The 16,812-nt window shown below is 48.1% G+C and overlaps 1 protein-coding gene across 1 annotated transcript; it reads left to right on the top strand.

Moving 5' to 3' along the window:
* The first annotated feature begins 2,041 nt into the window (after window positions 1-2,041).
* On the top strand, window positions 2,042-12,543 carry LOC103904462 (keratin, type II cytoskeletal cochleal). Its single transcript, XM_009285959.2, has 10 exons — window positions 2,042-2,530; window positions 3,311-3,519; window positions 6,364-6,424; window positions 6,933-7,028; window positions 7,802-7,966; window positions 8,108-8,233; window positions 9,482-9,550; window positions 9,717-9,868; window positions 10,401-10,435; window positions 11,247-12,543. The coding sequence occupies exons 1-10, from the start codon at window positions 2,132-2,134 to the stop codon at window positions 11,432-11,434; spliced, it is 1,500 nt and encodes a 499-aa protein (XP_009284234.1). The 5' UTR covers window positions 2,042-2,131; the 3' UTR covers window positions 11,435-12,543.
* The last annotated feature ends 4,269 nt before the right edge of the window (window positions 12,544-16,812 follow it).

Here is a 16,812-nt window from a genome sequence, read left to right as displayed (position 1 = left end):
TTGGAAGTATTTACCAGTCTCTGCGGTTGTGAAACTATGCAGTGTTACCATGGCATTCCAACAACACAAGCAAACTCTGCTCGTGACACCTCTGGATCACTGCATCCTGCTCTGACTTAGACTTACTTGAAACCAGATTTAAATGGGGAACATTCACTTGCAGGATGGGTTGTAATAAGTGCAGGGGATCTAAACTGGCTAGCTGCAGCACTGGGAGCTGGGGAGCATATAGCAGCAAGGTAAATGAGGCTTTCCTGAGTCTCTCCTGCATTGGCTGGGTTGCTAATGGTACAGAAAAGAAAGCTTGAACTTTAAATGGAAGGCAGACTCATCCTTACCTAAAATCAGTGGTGCTGCGTGGCGGTAATTAAGATTAGAAAATGGCTTTTGATTGATCTGGCCCTTGATAGTGCAAACCAGGGTGAAGTTCAGTTATCTTACTGCTGAGGCTGCTGAGAACAGCTTTGCCTTTATGATAGTTTATCTGACGGCAGGTCTGTATTTTACCTGGCTGGATTGCTTTCCAGTTTGCGTGTCGCATTGTGCAAAAAATCCCTGTCTGCTGATATAAAGGAGTTGAAGCTGGAATGCAACCTGATAAAATCCAGCAGCCAGGGCTTGCTTTGGTAGGAGCATTTCTTGCCTGACTGTAGGACTCTAAATCACACTTTCAGATTCAATCCCTGTCTTCTCAAGACAACGCAGAGGAGTTGTGAGAGAGTGGCCTGTCTCTCTCTGTGAACTCGGAAGGACCTGGAGCTATGTAAAGCAGCTGGAGACTTCTGCCTCATTGCTAGCTATGTACAGATGAAATGAACCCTAGCCCGTCCAAACCAGCCATCAGGTCAAGTATAGCTGGGTGTGTGTAACACATGAGTTTGCTTTACACTCAATGGGTTATTTTTTTTATTGCTGGTGGAAGCTGAGCCAGCTTGCAGGGCAGGGAGGAATCTTGCCTCGTATGTCTCTGTCTGGCTCGATCTCCCCCTTTCTCTCCTTCAAAAAGAGAATTTCCTTTTAGTAGCTGGGATCTGCAGCCAACTTGCATTCTTCCTGCAGAGAAGGAAGTACATAGTTTTAATAGGCTGTGGCCAGAATATGTAGCCAGCGCTATCTTGCTGTCCTGATGAGGGGAAGAGCTGAAGGGTGACACATTCAGGCCAGACTTTGAAATCTCATGGAGGGGAGGATTTATGACCTGATTGATAGTAAAGAGGTCTGTCCCTTCAAGGCTATGTGAAAATGCAGAAAGCCCATAAAACTAATTTTTGTCTCTGCCTCTTCTGCATAGGAGCCCAGAAATTTAAGCAGAAACCTGTCCTGTCTCCTTTTGAGCATGGACTGCCACGTTGGGTATTTCCACATGCAGGGTGCAGCCCACTTAAGCCAACTTTATTTTAGCGCTAGCAGGAGAGAGAAAGCAAAACCATGATGTCTAAGAATAGCTGCGGCATCTCTCTTCTGCTGCCCTCATTCCCCTGCATGGCACAGACCCGCTGGGTGCTGCTGGCAGAGTACAGTATGTGTGTCCAAGGCTGCAGCTGGCTTTGGTTTATATTAAACTAGGCTGGACCTGGCACTAAGCTGAGGCCCCTTATCTCCTTTCTCCTGTTGCACAGGGGAGCTACCTGCTCTGCAACAGAGTTAAAAATCAGTGCATATTCCCCCTCTTCTCATTTCAACATCCATTTAGGCAAGCGGAGAGGAATGGAGAAGCCTTGAGGAAATGGGGATCGGACCTGTCTTGTTGTAACTGTCTGCCAAGGGACCCCTGAAGAGCCTGTGTTTCACGTCCCTTGGCTGCACATGTGGCAGAGGCAAAGGGAAGTGCAGAACAAAGCCAGGTCTGAGCACTGGGGACACGGTGCCAGGTGTGTCCTGTCCCTTCCCTGGCCCTTCCCTTCTTGCCTGCTCGAATTCAGCAGGTTGACGGAGGGTGGGAAGGCAGTCAGGCACACCCAGCTCTCCGAGGCAGTAAAATGATCCCTCTTTTGCCCTTGGGCCAAGCCCAGCTTTTCTAACGGATAAAAGGAGAAGCAGTCAGGAGAACTCGCTCACTTCCCTGGTCTCCAGCACAGCTTCCCTGAGCTTTTGAAGGGTGGGGGATACTGAAAACACCCTTGGAGCAGCCATGTCCCGATCTGTGAGTTTCAGCTCTCGTTCTGCAGCCGTCCCAGGGATCAGCCAAGTGCGGGTCAGCACCGTCTCCTCGACCCGTGGACTAGGAGGAGGTGCCGGCTTAGGCAGGGCAGGTGGCTTTGGCAGCTCCAGCCTCTACAACCTCGGCTCCACCAACAAGCGGATCTCCCTTGGAGGTGGCAGCTCCTACAGCGTTCGCTCTGGATACGGCTATGGAGGCATGGGATTCGGTGGGGCGCCCAGCCCTGGGGGCATTCAGGAGGTCACCATCAACCAGAGCCTCCTGACACCCCTGAATCTGGAGATTGACCCCAATATCCAGCGGGTGCGCAAGGAGGAGAAGGAGCAAATCAAGACGCTCAACAACAGATTCGCCTCCTTCATTGACAAGGTGAGGTGTTGGAAAGACTGATAGCTCTGTGGACACTGCTTAAAAGCAGGTCTGACCCAAAGCTCACTTAACCCAGTGGGGAATTCACAAATGGGCTTGGGATCAGGTTCTCAAGAGCATGGTGTGATTTGCCTACTGCAATCCAATAACTCTTATTAAAGCCCTGCTTGCATTGCCATCAGTAAAGGGTTTTGCCCTGCTTAGGCCAGCTTTGTACCCCCTTTATTTAGCTGGTATTGCCCATAATGTGGGTGCAGGCTTTAAAGATCAAATCTGCACTCAAGCACATCACCACCAAATTCAGGGAGGAGAGGGCCTCTTGGAGAGGAATCGTCCCAGTAGAACAGATCTTGACGTAAGATAGAGCTTGCTGTGTTTGTTTGCACTGCCCTGTACATCTGTTGCTTTACTGTCTTGCACTGATTGATCCTATGTCCTCTGTAAACTTCAACTCTGGCATCCTCAAAATGCAAGGAATCCAGACCTGGAGTTTGAGTAATTGGCTGACTTTGAGGTCTGTGGATGGCTTCTGTTAAGTGTCAGGCAAGCAGAATCTGCTTATCTTTAATTCATACAAAGCCTTAAAGTCATAAGCCAAGCCCCAGAGTAGCAGTGCTCCCTCCTGGTCTTTATCACCCTCCAGAGTTTAGGTGCTTCCTATGAGCAATCTAAATTCTTCAGATACCATCTGCAGCCTGTCCTTCCCCCAGGATCCAAACTCTGTAGTGTCAGTCCCTGCTTCTTCTCACTTTCACAAATGACCCCTTGGTTGCTTTCCAGGTCCGGTTCCTGGAGCAGCAAAACAAAATGCTGGAGACCAAATGGAACCTCCTCCAGGACCAGAAGACTGCCCGGAGTAACATTGCTCCCATGTTTGAGACATACATCAATAACCTGCGACGTCAGCTGGATGGGTTGTTGAATGACAAAGGGCGTTTGGAGGGTGAACTGAAGAACATGGAGGATCTTGTTGAGGATTTCAAGACCAAGTAACGTATAATCTTCCCATCTAATGGTGTAGTTGAGCTGGCAGGTTGGTCAGTAGATTGGCAGAGATGTCCCCAGCTTTTCTGCTAGGGAGGGAGATTTTTTTCCAGCCATGAGTTAGGTGTCTAGTCCAGGGAAGTTGCCTGGATTGTTCATGCCTGGATCGCTCGTTGTTCCTGGCACCTTGTTCCCACATGTCTGCAGTGGCTCCATCCTCTTGGCTTTACTTTGGGGCCTCCTCAGGGATGGCTTCATACTTTGGGTTGGATGTGCCCGTTCAGGTCCGTGGGAACCCCTTGGGAGCTCAGCAGGTTGGCAGCCGGTGGGTGAAGTGCTGCTTGTTTTGTGGGTAGCTAATGGAGCAGGTGACCTGCAATTTTTAAGCTACTTTACAGTCCAAATCGTGTCACCTGGGAGGTGTCCCATGAAGAAAGTAGCCTTTGTCCCAGCCTGTGCCCAACCCAGCTGTACAGGGGAATCTTTTTAATAAAAAAAAAAAAAAAAAAAAAAAAGAAAGAAAAGAGGGAGCTGGCAAACTGGATCAAGCAGGAACTGAAAACAAACAGATCTGATAATCCCCAGGGTGTGTTTAGGGAAAGTCAATAGCTAGTGATTCCCAAGGAGGTGCATGGGAATGATGTTTCCCCCAACCCTGCTCGGTTATTTCTACTCTGTGCTCATCCACAGTTGTACTTTGCATCTCTGCAAGGCAGCAGCGAGGAGCTGGTTTGCACCCAGAGGAATTATAGCCCTAATTTTAGTTGCATGTCACAAAAAAAAAAAAAAAAAAAAGAAAGAAAAGAGGGAGCTGGCAAACTGGATCAAGCAGGAACTGAAAACAAACAGATCTGATAATCCCCAGGGTGTGTTTAGGGAAAGTCAATAGCTAGTGATTCCCAAGGAGGTGCATGGGAATGATGTTTCCCCCAACCCTGCTCGGTTATTTCTACTCTGTGCTCATCCACAGTTGTACTTTGCATCTCTGCAAGGCAGCAGCGAGGAGCTGGTTTGCACCCAGAGGAATTATAGCCCTAATTTTAGTTGCATGTCACATGAATGCAAGGTGCACAGGTGCATATTTATTCCTCCAGCTTACAGGTCCATGTAAAACCAAACCCTATATGTGCTAAGAGAAGGGAAGCAGGAATTAGGAGCCTAAGATGCTAGTGCAGCAGAGGGAGTGAGGATGTAGTAACTGGAGTTCAGAACCTGCTTCTCCCCGTTTGTATAAAGAAAATCTCATCTTCTAAGTAGAATACCTAAAACATGACTAGCTCTTTATGTGTCTGTTGCCTCGTTTTCATATGTCCAATTTACACAGTAATTCTCAGTTAACATCTGGGGTAGGGGAGGACATTTATATGCATGAGGCTCCAGGGGATGAGATTCGGTCCCGTATTCAGTAACTGCATTGACTAAGGGTGTGGTTCAAAGTAAGCAAGGGTAGGAGCAGGTTGTGTTCCCGCTGTCCATGTGGCTTGGTGCAGGGCGTGCCAAGGTGTGATAGTGCACTGGGCTTCCCGAGGCGCCTCGCGAGTTAATGGAGAATATCGAATGAATTGTCAGTTCGTTGACCAGCTTGGTGGAGCTTCCCCCAGGAAATGAGGAATTTGACAAACCGTTATAGAATAATTCAGTCTTTTTACGTATCTCTGATTATCCATTCTGCACTGCAGGCTGAGCTTACGCAGCACAATCATGTAGTTCCCAGGTCATATATTACCCTGCAATAGCAACAGATGCAGTTCATTGACTTTGAAAGGGACAATGTCCATTTATGCCAGTGTGGATGGGCAAGCTTCCAGTTTGGAGCAGAAGGGGAGGAGCATGAAGGCTGTTGAAAGGCTCACGCTTTGGAAGGCAAATTACAGCGCTAGCCACGCAGGGACTGTGTAAACAGAGCAGTGTTCTAATTTAGGCAACAGCAATTCCAAAACAGCAGAGAAAGTGGTTCCTGCTCTGTTCCTTGGATGACTTTCAGGATTCATATAGCAGATTCTTGCTGTTTGTTTCAGCAGGTTGGCTTAGTAGAATGGTGTAAGGCAGGCTCTGAGATCCAGGCTTGCAAGTGGTACAAATCAGTGAACTCCCATAAAGTCAATGGAGCATGATTTTTATCTGCTGAGGATCTAGCTCATTACATCTAAAGGCGAACACCTAAGGAAGGGATGTAGCCAATATTAGAAGATTGTGTGACTTTGAAGCATAGCCACTTTGTGCAGAATGAGAATAATTATACTAAGCTCTTACCAGGACAGTGGCATGTGATTGACACCTGCAAAATGTTCTCAAATGTCTGTAATAAGGAAGTGCACAGTGAAAGTAGCATTAGCAGGTGCTTTGATCAGCACAGAGGAATTTGTTGAATCTGCTTGCATCTCTTCCACATTTGTATTTGCTCTCTCAATGGGCAAGTGAAAAAGCTGAGAGCCTCAGGACATAGACTGCCATCCTGCAGCTGTCCATGACTGAGGATAAGGAGCAGAAATCTTCTTAAGTGCAGTGAATTTTGATGAATGTGGGAAAGCATGGGTGAGAAATGCTTTCCAGGTTAGTGGTCATGGCGGTGTGGACCAGAACAGCTTTCAGGCATCAGCTCATCCAAACAGTACCCTGGAACTGTGGCATACAGCTGGTACCTCTTGTGCAAATAATACACATGCCGCAGTGGTACAGCAAACCTCTGCCTGTGGCTGGCTCGCTTGGGGAAGTCATAGGTTTTGCCGAGGTGGTTCACAAAGAGAGAAATGGAGGGAGAGAGAAGGGAATCGGCGTAACTCTTCACTGTGACAGTTTTTCCTTTTACCCAGGCTCTAACTTCACACCAATCCCTTTTTTTCTGGCAGATATGAAGATGAAATCAACAAGCGCACGGCAGCAGAGAACGAATTTGTGGTGCTCAAGAAGGTGTGTGCCATGGATATTAGCTGAGACTGATCATATATGTTTGCAGCCCTTCTCCCCCTTTTGCCCCTACATTGTCTTTGCTACAGGTGTGCCTAGAGACCTGCAGGTGAAGAATTACAACTCTCATTTCTGGCTAAAGGCTGCCTCAGTGTAGGCACTGAAGTCTCTGTAGGAAGCTGGGAAGGAGTGCCAGATCCCATGGATATCATAGATTATGGCTATATCTTTCTTTAGGACATTTCCTAAGGCCTCCCTTGACTGTCCAAACTGACAGTGGACTTGCAAACACAGGTCCTGCCCTACAGAACATATGGGATCCTGCACATCAGCAATATTTAGAACACTGGTAGATAATTTTTAGGACATAGTGGGTCATTGGGCAGGTGGACATGGAGACCAGACAGCTTGGGAAACTTGATGGGCTCATGGCTGCTTTTGAAGCCATCAAAGGCTGGGTGGACTTAGTCATCAAAGTTATGGCAATCTCAATGGATTATCACTTTTTTAGGATGTGGATGCTGCCTACATGAACAAAGTGGAGCTGGAGGCCAAGGTGGATGCACTGACAGATGAGATTAACTTCCTGAGGTCTCTTTATGAAGCGGTAAGGTCCTTTCTGCTTCTTGTGGCTGCTGCAGTGTAGCACCACCAGTGGGTGAAGAACAGCAAACGGTGACTGAGAAAATTAATGTGCTGTTTCCAGAGACAAGAAAGGTGATGGAGACATGGAGTCTTCCCTTGCATAAGCAGAAATAAGCCTGCAAGTAAAGTGCACATCCTGTGAATTGTCACAGATTTCTCCCTATCTGGGATGTGAGATGGATTTATTGCAAACATAGCCAGGACATGCATTATTTTTTTGATGCTGTTAGTGTGAAAACAAGGAAAACCAGTGTATTATAGCCAGTGCTGTAGTGCTGGTGTGTGTTTGTGTGCTGTGTGAGAGAAAGAAAGGAAAGCTCCTTGTCCCAGATGCCTTTATCTTACCCATTATTTGCAAGATAAGATTTTGATTGAACTGGACACGTAGCACCCTTGGGTGAGGTGGTAGAATTTGGCCCTCGCTTTGTTGTGAAGCTGATACTCAAGCTTCTTGGACTAGCATTTCATGCTGGTTTCTTATCTTAGGAGTGGGGTAAACTAACCTTGCTGTCAAAATGTGGGTGATAAGTAGCTCCACTTCTGCTGTTGCTTGTTACTTTGTGCTTTGCAAGGTTGATGTGATTCAGTTGGTTTCCTTCTAATTAATGAATGTTTTGATGGAATTCTTCCTACCCATCTCCCTTTCCCTTCTCAGATTCTCTCTTTAATTGGCTTCCAAATGAGAGGCCCTTAAAAGTCAGTGATTAATGGTATTGTTTCCAATGCAACTGGCAGGAACTTCATGAGCTGCAGGCCCAGATCTCTGACACCTCTGTGGTGCTGTCTATGGATAACAGTCGAAACCTGGACCTGGACAGCATCATTGCAGAGGTCAAAGCACAGTATGAGGAGATTGCCAACAGAAGCCGGGCGGAGGCCGAGTCCTGGTACCAAAACAAGGTGAGTTATGGGAGGGATAAAGGCAGTTACAGCTTCTGTTAGTACATGTATCCTGTGTGTCGTGAGTGGGAGAGCTTTTAGCCGGCTAATTGAATGCCAGCCTGACTCCATCTTTTTCTCTTATGTTGTTTTATGTCACAGTATGAGGCACTGCAGGTCACTGCTGGGAAACACGGAGATGACCTGCGCAACACGAAGAATGAGATCTCAGAGATAAACCGCATGATCCAGAGACTGCAGGGTGAAATTGAAAATGCAAAGGCCCAGGTGAGGAGCTGCCCTTGTTCTCCTGCTGCAGAGCAGTGGATTTAGCAGCAACAAGCGTGCCAGGGATCTGGGTGTAACACAATATCTGTAGAAGCAGTTTGGGGGTGGCTGCAATGCTCACCTCAAAAGATGTCAGTTCGGCCGGAGGGAGAAACTGTGTTGTAAGCAATCTAATGCTGAGAGGCAGCTGAACTATAGGTGAGAACAAGTCCGCCAGTGACCTGGGAGCACAGAAGGGGAGTGATGCAGAGCCGTTTCCAAACGGCAAGGCTGCATGTGGCCTCTCTCCCAGCCACACGCATTCCTTGTACCCTCTTGCTTCTGGGATCTTTGTCCACTCCCTTTTTGCAGAAGGGAGGACCATGTTTGGGCACATAAAAGAATTTTTCAGCTGTATGGGAGTTCTGTTTGCTTTCTCCCGGGGCTGTTATCACTTTATCAAACAGCTGGTGAAAGCTAGACCAGTGAGTGGTTCAGACCATGTTCGGGGCTGAAAACTGGCTGTGAATAACCAGGGTGCACAAAGCTGGAGATAAGCCATTGTGATTCATCCATTTGTGTTTATTTGGTTTCAGGGCAGGGAGGCTTCAACACACACTTAGAAGCAAAGAGCTGACCCAGTGCAGCTCCCTTGAATAATGAATGAGAGTATAAAGTATGTGTGTTCATTGTGAGCCCTTCCTGCCAACCATGGGGCTTTTTTGGAGGTGCAGGGGGCACAGTTGAGGGTGCATTAGACTGCCAGCTTGATGTGGCCCCTTGATGCTTTTGGGGTAGGTCTGCATTGTTTGTTAACTACAGGTCTGCTTGAGTCCACGCTTGCCTCACATCAAAGTTTGCTGGAGACCAGCTGGCTCTGAACAAGCTCTGGGGCATAATAGGAGAGAAAACCTGAGCTTGCATTAACCCTAAGTGTTGCGCTCTTGTGTGCGGTGTGGGAGGGCTGAGAAGCTGAGGATCACCTGAAGAAAGTCTTCCAAAATGTAGCCAGTGGAGAGAAATAGGGTCTGCCTTTCAGAAGAACGTATCTTGGGATGAGATCAGCTTCCTTTGCAGGCTGATGTCCATCCAGTGCCCAAAAAATCATGTAGGCATGAACTTCTAGGGATCTAAGTTGAGCAGATGGCTCCGGGGCTCTGCAGATACACAGAGACGGTCTGGCCAGTAGATGTCAGAAGTCCATGGGCAGTAGTGTTTTCCACCAAGGAAGTGAGATGCCCACCAATGTACCCTGCTCCATCCCTGCAGCGTACCAAGCTGGAGGCAGCCATTGCTGAAGCCGAGGAACGTGGTGAGTTGGCTGTCAAAGATGCCAAGGCAAAGCTGGAGGAGCTGGAGGCAGCTCTGCAGAAGGCGAAGCAGGACATGGCCCGGCAGCTCCGTGAGTACCAGGAGCTCATGAAAGGCAAGCTGGCCCTGGACATTGAGATCGCGACCTACAGGAACCGAGGAACGTGGTGAGTTGGCTGTCAAAGATGCCAAGGCAAAGCTGGAGGAGCTGGAGGCAGCTCTGCAGAAGGCGAAGCAGGACATGGCCCGGCAGCTCCGTGAGTACCAGGAGCTCATGAAAGGCAAGCTGGCCCTGGACATTGAGATCGCGACCTACAGGAAGCTGCTGGAGGGCGAGGAGAGCAGGTGGGTGTAACCTGTGGGTTTTACGTGAGGAAGGGTCCAGCCCTTTGTTCCCATTGCTTGGGGACATTGTGAGGACCCAATTCCAATTTCTGCAAGGAAACACAGAAGAGAAAACCTTGCATTTTAAACTGATTTTTGATCCTAAAAATGCTTTGGCTGAAGAGCCAAACTGGCAAGTTCTGGGGAAAATTTGATACTTTTGGTGAAAATATGCAAAGAAGAAAAAAGTGGTTTTCCATCATGTGTTTGATGCTGTGGCAGAAAATTTCCAAGTGGCTCAAATCCCCATGGAATTAGGACAGAGCTTCTGTGCTCTTTCAGCCTCCTGCCAGGTGATAACAGAGCTTGTAAATGTAGGGCCAGAACAAAGCGCTGGATGGCACACTTATCTTGTCTGAATTATTTACAACAGCAGTAATAACTCACTGCCATTGTCTTCATCCTCAGCGCTGAGGCCCTGAGGGAACACTGAGTAATGCAGAGTCTAACCTGTCCTCTTCCTTTTTGCCTTTGTGTTTTTCTTCTCCAATAGGTTGGCTGGTGATGGAGTTGGCAACGTCAACATCTGTGAGTTGATTTTATAATTTATAATATTTACACATAGCCATATGCCTATTGAAAATGCAGGTGGGGACCAGCTGGGTCTGCGTGCAGGAGCCTCATAGTGCCCTGCCTTATCTTCTGCAACCCAGTTAGCCCCCTTCTTAAATGGGAGCCCCCCGAGACAGAAGTTATTAGTGCTTTTGGCTCCATGGCAGACTTCAGCTCTAACTCATCTGTATGAAATTTAGCTTGGGGGAATATTGATCTTTCTTTCCTCCCATGTTTGTATGGAGAAAAATGTACTAATGAGAAAAGGCATTGCCTGGATTGGAAGTTAGTGCAAAGGTGACGTTAGAGGGTGTCTTTCCAGCTTGGGAAGCATTGTGTACTGACCTTGCCTGGACATTGGACAGATGCTGGTGTCTCGGAGACGCTGTGTACAGCTCTAAACCAGTGGCTCTACTTTTCGTCCACTTAATTGCCACTGATAGCTGGTGAACCATGTGCCCACAGCCTCTTTGGTGCACCAAGAGATGAGCTGAATGTGTTTATGATACGGGGTTCTCCATGCTGCAGGGGGTCCTGAGCCAGACTGAGTGATAGAGAAGGAAATGGGCTGCTCAACCCTCACATGCGTCTGGCTTAGCGCAGAGAATAAATGCTCTGGGCCAAAATGTAATGAGAGATTAGTATCCTGGGCCCTGTGTTTTGCAGGAGATCGTAGAGAGTTTTCATCTGGTTGCTGCAATTTAAAAAAGCCCTTTTTGTGAGGGTGCCAAACTGGGTTCGAAGTTCCCTGGCGCTCACGTTTGGTTTGCTTCTCTCTGTGCCATAGCCATGGTCAGCTCCGGTGGTGGAGGTGGCTATGCCAGTTCCAGTGGATTTCTGGGAGGAGGAATCGGAGGAGGCCTTAGCCTGGGAGCAGGCATGGGCAGCGGGGCGCTCGGCTTCTCCTCTGGGGGTGGCTCCAAATCCTACACCGTCACCACAACCTCGTCCAGCAGGAGAAGCTTCAGGAAGTAACTACAGGAACGGACATCAGCAGTACCCATTACCTGGGAGGAGGGAAACCATAGAAAGAAAAGTTTTGTTGCCTTTTATGGGACAAATTGGCTGGAAAATTTCTGCAGTGATGAATGAATTGGAATAAAATATACCAGAGTACCTGACCCTGCCACGTCACGCTTAAGGCTTGATCCTGCACTGTTGAACTCGGTGGGAACCATTCCACTGAGAGCAGGTTCAAGCCAGTAGGGTGAAATTTATCCAGTGAAGCGGGCAGTATAACGCTTTTGTTACTGATGTGCTTGGTAGCCCCTGCTCAGGGCTGGATTTCACCCTTTGAAGGGCAAAGCAATCATTTGAGTGGCAAGCTATTCCACATTTCTTTTGTGGTTTTGCAAAAGAGACCAGAAGATTATCTCCCTCTTAATATGATTTGGAAGACTTTATTCCCTTAGGCTCCTCAGAAAATGCCAACCCTTGTTAAAATTTCAGTCTGGGTTTGTTTTCTTAAAGTATATCAAGAAGAAAACAGTGAAACTGTTTTGTGTTTCTCTTTATTTTCTTTGGAAATGGGCTCAGAAATGGAATTCAACAATACTACTCTGAGTGAAGCTGATTTCTTACCGAAGGCAATGCAGACAGATTTACTTTCAGGTTCTTTATAGCGAAGTAACTCATAAACAAGCTCCCCCACCCATTCCCTCTCCTTAGAAGAAGCCCAAAGCTTAAGGGATATGAAGTTGCTTAAAATTATAAGTAGCACGCTAAAATGGGAGATAACAGTCCCCATCCTTGGATGTCTCTGTTTACCACCCTGTATTTCAAAGTGTATCTAGTGATATCTGCTGTCTTTACTACAGCTAGGGAAAAAGCGTGTTTTGTTGATGCATCATTACAATAACTACTTGTTCCTGCCAAAATGTGTCTTCAACTTAAACATGCCAGGGAAAATAGTTAGGTTGTTACTGCAGTAGGAAGAATTGTTAGCTAAATAACTCAAAGAAACTGCACAGAATTGTTGTATTGCATACTCAGCCATGTCTTAGCAGTGTATCTTTGGTTGACGTTTTATGCCTTTGTGGTCTGACACCTTGTCATGAGGCCATTAATAAAGTTTCCCTATTGCGTGCTTCTTCAGTCCCAGCTGCGTTCCTTGTCTGTGCTGCCCTGGATGCTCAGGAGCTCTGGAAAACATCCAATGTTCTCACCTTCCTCCTGTCTCCAGAGCCTGCTCCTGGCTGTGTCCCCTGGAGCAGTGCCACACTGTGGTCAGGGTCGGGATTTAGGGTTTGCTGCCTGCACAGTCTTTCATTCCTGGGTGAATTTTACCTGCCTGCTCTGCACCAAGTCTGGGCGGTGGGATGATGGGACTGGTTTTGTTCAAGCACTTGGCTTCAGCCCAGCCCCTGATCAGGACTGAAACTGTCTGAGACCAATCTGTCTCTGAGCACCATCTTCCTCTGATGAGCTGAGAGAAGCTAAACATTGGAGGTTGCCAAACATCCCTCTTGCAGATGGCCAAAGCTTGGAGAGGTGAATCTGGGCCTTGCTGCATGAGGACAACTCATTCCTACTCCTTCTGGGGCAGCGCGGGGTGAGAAAGGCTATCCCCAGGGTGATTTGTGCTTGCTCCCACCCCTCTCGTAGGGCCACGATGCAGACACATGATGTGCCCTCGCTGGAGCTACTGTTGCAGAAGGCATCACCCCAGTGGGAATGGGGCCAGGCAGAGATTTTGTAGTCACTGAGAAAAGCTGTTTCCTCCAGGATGAGGATGGTGATGAGGTTGCCAGGGCCTTGAATGATGCTTTATCCACCTGCGCACTACCTGGACCCCGTCGCTCCAGTGCCCAACACAGCCCGGCACCTCATGACTGAGCAAGCGCAGTGCTGAGCCTGTGTGTGGTTTTCCTACACGCGCAGCACTAATGGCAGGGAGGGGAGGAATCCAGGGTGCCCAGCAGAGCCATGTTATCAGCGGCCCAGCACACCCAGCTCACAGCTTTTATATCATAGCCAAAAAATCGAAATAAAAAAAATCCCCTGAAGTTAATTGAAACGAAGAGCTCAAAGACAGACATTGCCCAGATGTTTTTGGCAGGGGGTGCCAAAGTTTGCTGTCATTTGCGTGGCTTTGTGATACTTAGTGAGGAGTTGTGGATCTCTCTTAGCCTTACAAGAGATTAGCAGGGTTCCATCGCTGCTCCTTGAATTTTTGGGTATCAGGCTTGCAGCACTGACCTGGGAAAGAGGCACATGCAGTCTGTGTGGCTGCAGCTTTTCCCCATTCGCAGAACAACATAAGCTGCATAATGGTGCTGGGGAAAAGGGGATCTGCAGGCTTTGGGAAACACTGTGAAGTATCTTTGTGAGTCCGTGGAGATGGATGCACTTTGTGCTTTGTGCTCATTCTTTGGATCCAGTCTTGGCTCAGTCTGGGGTCATAAGTGGAGCTGGTTGAAATTTAATCTCTCTGCTTCAGAGGGGATGCTGATATGAAAGCAAAGTGCCCTGAATTAGCGTAAAAGCAGAGTGTCTTATTGACTGCAATTTCTGCAAGTTGGATTCAGGAGAAATAATTCAGCTTCAGAAGCAGCTTTGCAACAGGGGAGATTTTTGTACCTCTAGAGAAGGGAGGCAGACATGACCCAGAGAAACCCAGCACCCACCCACTCCAGAGCCTTCCACCGCAGAGCGCTGCCGCTGCCAGACTGAGCAGCGTGTGAGGGGCCTTCTGTGCTGACGCTCGCTCCTCGGCAGACAGAGCCATCACCCAGCTCTTGATGCTTGGGCTGAGTCTCCTAGGTGCCAGACTTTGCCTCCCACTGCTTGTCTGAACGGCAGCTGAGCTTTCCGTGCTGGTGGGCAGGATGTCACTGCTGGAGAGAATAGAGGCAAAAAAGGATGGTGATGGGAGCAAGCAGGTCTCAGAGGTATTAAAAGACAGAAAAAGCCATCAAACGATCCACAAAGCAGTATTTTTTGGCCTCCCTGTTTTGCAGCAGTGACGAAGAAGAATAACAAGCATCTGAAATGTGGATAAAATCGTACACAGACAAGGGATGTTCATGTTGGTGCGGGGCCGGGAACGTGCCTGGTCTGGACATCGGGGTGACCTGGCAAGCTGCTGTGGTTCATGGAGGAGCCGTGAATTTGGGCTCAAAGAATTTAGGGAAAGCTGGAGGACGTTTAGCTTTGCAAATGTGAGTTGAGGGAAAGATGGAGCCCAGTAGAGAGCAAAGACAATTGCAGAGGGCAATTCCTCCTCAAATAGGCAAGTCCTTTGACCCGTCTGGTGACACCTCAGGGACACTATTCTGTTCATGCTTTGGGGCAGGGTATGGCCAAGACATCCCTTCCAGCCCTGTTTTCCCTCCTGTTACGATTTAGTCAGGTAATACTACACAGTCAGGAGCACATCCATCTTTCTATACTCAGCTGTGTATTTTCAGCCTTCCACAGTACAGCTCCATAACTGTAAGTGTCGCCTTCATCACTGAAACATCTCAAAGCCCTTAGTTATTATCATGTCAGTTAAACATCTTAATGGCTCTGCCCTGGTGAGAGCATGTTAATGGCTGGGGAGGTTGCTCCATGCATGCGCTTTACTCACAGGCATTAAAGATGCCCAGCTGATTTTATCTGGGCGGTCAGTAGTATTTCCTCTTTCCAAGCCAACTGTACAAGGAAATCTTGCTGCTTCCTCAGCTCATAAAAGCAGTGAAATTGCTTTTTTTCCTTCTTACAGTGTTGCTGGTTTCCATGCAGGGATAAAGCCCAGCTATCCCTGCCAAGGCTCAGAGTGCTTCAGCTTCTGCCTCTTGCTCTCTGCAGGGTAAACTGCACAATAATTAAGTATACTTTATAATACTTATCTAAGTATACTTTATAATATATTTTTTTAATCTAATACTTTAAGCAAATACTTCTTTGAGTGTTTGTTCTATCTCTGCTTACTCTTGGCCTCTATATTTCTCCCCCCTCCTGGTGAGCTGTCCTGATTTTCTCTCTCCAGTTAAGTGCCCCAGCTGAACGATGTGTTCCTGCTGGACCATCCCTGGTGTTTCCTTCTGGGCTGCATTGCAGAATGCGGTCGCTTCGCTCTGTCCACCTACCCCTGCGGCACTGCTATACCACCAGCTGCAAACCCTGGGATGCGAGGTTGGCCATGTGTTATTGCAATAACAGGACTGAGGTCATTGGCAACGCAGTTCTGTCCACAGATGTCAGAGTGTTTTACAAAGGAGGTAAGTTCTGTTCTTCTCTGCGGGGAAACTGAGGCAGAGGAAGGGTGAGGACTTGGATGCAACCAGGCCTGAGAAGAAGGCTGCAGGTGCTGGGGAGCTTTCTTCAGTTCCCTGGTGTTTAAGCTGCACTTGCTTCAGTTTCCATCAGTTTTTCAGTAACTACCAAGGCCAAGACCCTGCTCTGAGGTTGATTGAGATTTTCATCTTGTGTTTAAAAGGAATTAAATGGCACGAAACCAGTATGGGCTGGGCTGAGTCCCCAGCTCCCACTGGGCAGGGAGGAGCTAGGTGGGGGGGAGACAACTCCTATCCTGGGAAGGCTTCCACCTGGGAAGCCTGATTAGCTTGATGGGAATCCTAATTGGCTTGATGAGGTTATAAAGGGCAACACCCCATACAGTAGAGATGAAATGAGGTCCTCCAGCCTCTTGCTGGAGATGGTGGTACTTTGTGCTCCTGCACTGGAGCAGCCACAGCCTGGGAAGAGGTATGTATTATGGGCTGGGAGCTGGGTCTGTTTTGCCTAGGGGGTTGCGGTAATGAAGCTGGGCCCTGCCAGAGAGCTGAGTGGGACCTGGTCTGGTGCCAGGATGAGAGGAAGGACAAGGGCACCCCCTTGACCATCCAGCAGGTCCTGGTGTATGGCTTTGAGGAGTTCCCAGGCAACATGAGGCAATCGGTGATGGATTTAAGGGGATTTAGCAATCAATGGTAGTAATAAAAAGTTTCAGTTAGCTTTATGCAAATTGCTAGAGCATCTTTGCTTAGTCATTGCCCTCTAAATGTTTTAGTTTGTTTGTTTTTCCTGGGGGAAAAATCATTTGGGGCTCCGCCCTGTCCTAATGAAGACATCTAACCTGGGAAGCACCTGTTTCTCGTGCCTTGCTGGCAGCCAGCTGTGTCATAAACACCTAGCATTGAGTAGAATGGATCCTGCTCCTTGTGTGCAGGTGTGAGGAAGAAGAGAGCTGTACTTCCAACTCAGTGGTGCTCTGGAGAAAGGTTATAACCCCTCTCCTTGCATAGCTGCTCATGTGCATGGACAATAGATGCATTGGGGGTTATGGGAGACCATTGAGGTGCGATGTCTGGGTTAGGAGGGAAGAGTTCCCAGCGGATAGAGGGCTTGGCCTGTGCCTGTTTTAGACC

The sequence above is a fragment of the Aptenodytes forsteri genome, unplaced genomic scaffold (genome assembly GCF_000699145.1).
Source record: "Aptenodytes forsteri isolate BGI_AS27 unplaced genomic scaffold, ASM69914v1 Scaffold268, whole genome shotgun sequence".
NCBI classification, from domain to species: Eukaryota; Metazoa; Chordata; class Aves; order Sphenisciformes; family Spheniscidae; genus Aptenodytes; species Aptenodytes forsteri.
The sequence above is the reverse complement of the archived record's forward strand: the minus strand, read 5'-3'. Positions and strand labels throughout refer to the sequence as shown.